This window comes from Orycteropus afer, unplaced genomic scaffold (assembly GCF_000298275.1).
Source record: "Orycteropus afer afer isolate SDZICR_OR568_19922 unplaced genomic scaffold, OryAfe1.0 scaffold00888, whole genome shotgun sequence".
Classification (NCBI taxonomy): domain Eukaryota; kingdom Metazoa; phylum Chordata; class Mammalia; order Tubulidentata; family Orycteropodidae; genus Orycteropus; species Orycteropus afer.
In genome coordinates this window covers 424,153-425,967 of record NW_006922475.1, presented here as the reverse complement: position 1 = coordinate 425,967, position 1,815 = coordinate 424,153, and the positions used below count along the sequence as shown (strand labels likewise).

General features: G+C 38.3%; 1 protein-coding gene across 1 annotated transcript in view; it reads right to left on the bottom strand.

The window, feature by feature from the left end:
* The window catches only part of KDM6A (lysine demethylase 6A), a 245,741-nt gene that overhangs the window by 39,078 nt on the left and 204,848 nt on the right, over positions 1-1,815 (bottom strand). Inside the window, exons 21-22 of the mRNA XM_007958238.2 lie at positions 259-323; positions 109-183 (exon numbers count right to left, since the gene is read on the bottom strand). Coding sequence (XP_007956429.2) covers positions 109-183; positions 259-323 — 140 coding nt within the window. The remainder of the gene's footprint in view (positions 1-108; positions 184-258; positions 324-1,815) is intronic.

Genomic DNA, 1,815 nt, shown 5'->3' with positions numbered 1-1,815 from the left:
TTATGTAATTAGTATATACAGTCTTAAAAAATTAATTCCCAATCTTGCAAAGGGTATCTTCAGGTATTTTAAGTATTTTCTTAAGAAACTACTACTACAAGGACTTACTTTTTGTCATCAGACAGGTCAATGTTGGTCCCAAACTTTATGGTTTTAAAGGGTCCTTTCCTCCTCCGCCCAGAACTTAAAAAAAGAGAGACAATATTTTAAACATGTCTTTTAATAATAAATACTAAGTGGACATTCAAAATTACTTACTTATCTGAAGATGTGGATTCACTATCAGAGTGCTCTTTATGGTGACTTCTTTTTTCATTTTCTTCCTACAGATTAAACAAAAATCATGCCAGCTTAGTATGTCACAACAGGCTATTGTAACACATACACATAAACAGTTTACATCTAGCTTGAATGGTAAATTTCTATAATTCTCATTCACATGAAAACTTCATTATAGATAGCATTAAATAAAGATTCAAGAGAAGTCAAACCTCACTGGCATAATATTCAAACTCCTCCAACAGCCATAAAACATCATCTTTGTGTTTTTCCTTAAAACATTCTTCTATAAGGTGAAAGGAGGGCCAAAACAGGTAGGGCAGGTCGGGAAGCAGTGGGAGCTGGCATTTGGAGGGCCAGAATGAGTAGGCCAGAAAGTGGGAGTGGAGCAGTTTGGAACAGCTAACGGAGATGAACTTGTCTGTCAGTTTGTTGTCCTGTGGCAGCTTAAGTGCTGCTGTGAGGTTGGAGGCTATGCCACCAATGTTTCAAATGCCAACAGGGTTACCCAAGGTGGACAGGTTTCAGTGGAGCTTCCAGACTAAGACAAGACTCGGAAGAAAGAGGCCATCCACTTCTCAAAGAACTGGCCAGTGAAGACCTTATGAATAGGAGTAAAACACTGTATGATAAACTATGGAAAAACTTTATGACTAGCCCTGAAACATTACCATATATGGTGCTGGAAGATGAGCACCTCAGGTCAGAAGGCACTCAAAATATGACCAGGAAAAAGCTGCCTCCTCAGAGTAGAGGCCACCTTAATGATGTGGATGGAGTAAAGCTTTCGGGACCTCCATCTGCTGATGTGACACAACTCAAAACAAGAAGAAACAGCTGCAAACATTCATGAATAATAGGAACATGGAATGTAGGAATAATAGGAACATGGGTAATTATAGTGGGGATGTGTGAAGTATGAAACTAGGAAAATTAGAAGTTGTCAAAAATGAAATGGAATACATAACGATCAATATCCCAGGCATTAGTGAGCTGAAATGGACTGCTATTGGCAATTTGGAATCAGATGATCATATGATCCACTATGCCGGGAATGACAAATTGAAGAGGAATGGCGAGGCATTGAAAAAAATGTTTCAAGATCTACCCTGAAGTACAATTCTGTCAGTGATAGGGTAATATCCATACACCTGCAAGAAGACCAGTTAATACTACTATTATTGAAATTTACGCACCAACCACCAAAGCCAAAGATGAGAAAATTGAAGATTTTACCAACTTCTGCAGTCTGAAATTCACTGAACAAACAATCAAGATGTGCTAATTATCACTGGTGATTGGAATGCAAAAGTTGGAAACAAAGAAGAATCACCGGCACTTGGTAAATATGGCCTTGGTGACAGAAATAACACTAGAAATTGCATGACAGAATTTTGCAAAATAAATGACTTATTCATTGCAAATATCGTTTTCCAACAACAAAAACAGCGGCAATACATGAGGACTTCGCCAGATGGAGTGCATGGAATCAGACTGACTACATCTGTGGCAAGAGGCAATGGAAAAGCTCAGTAT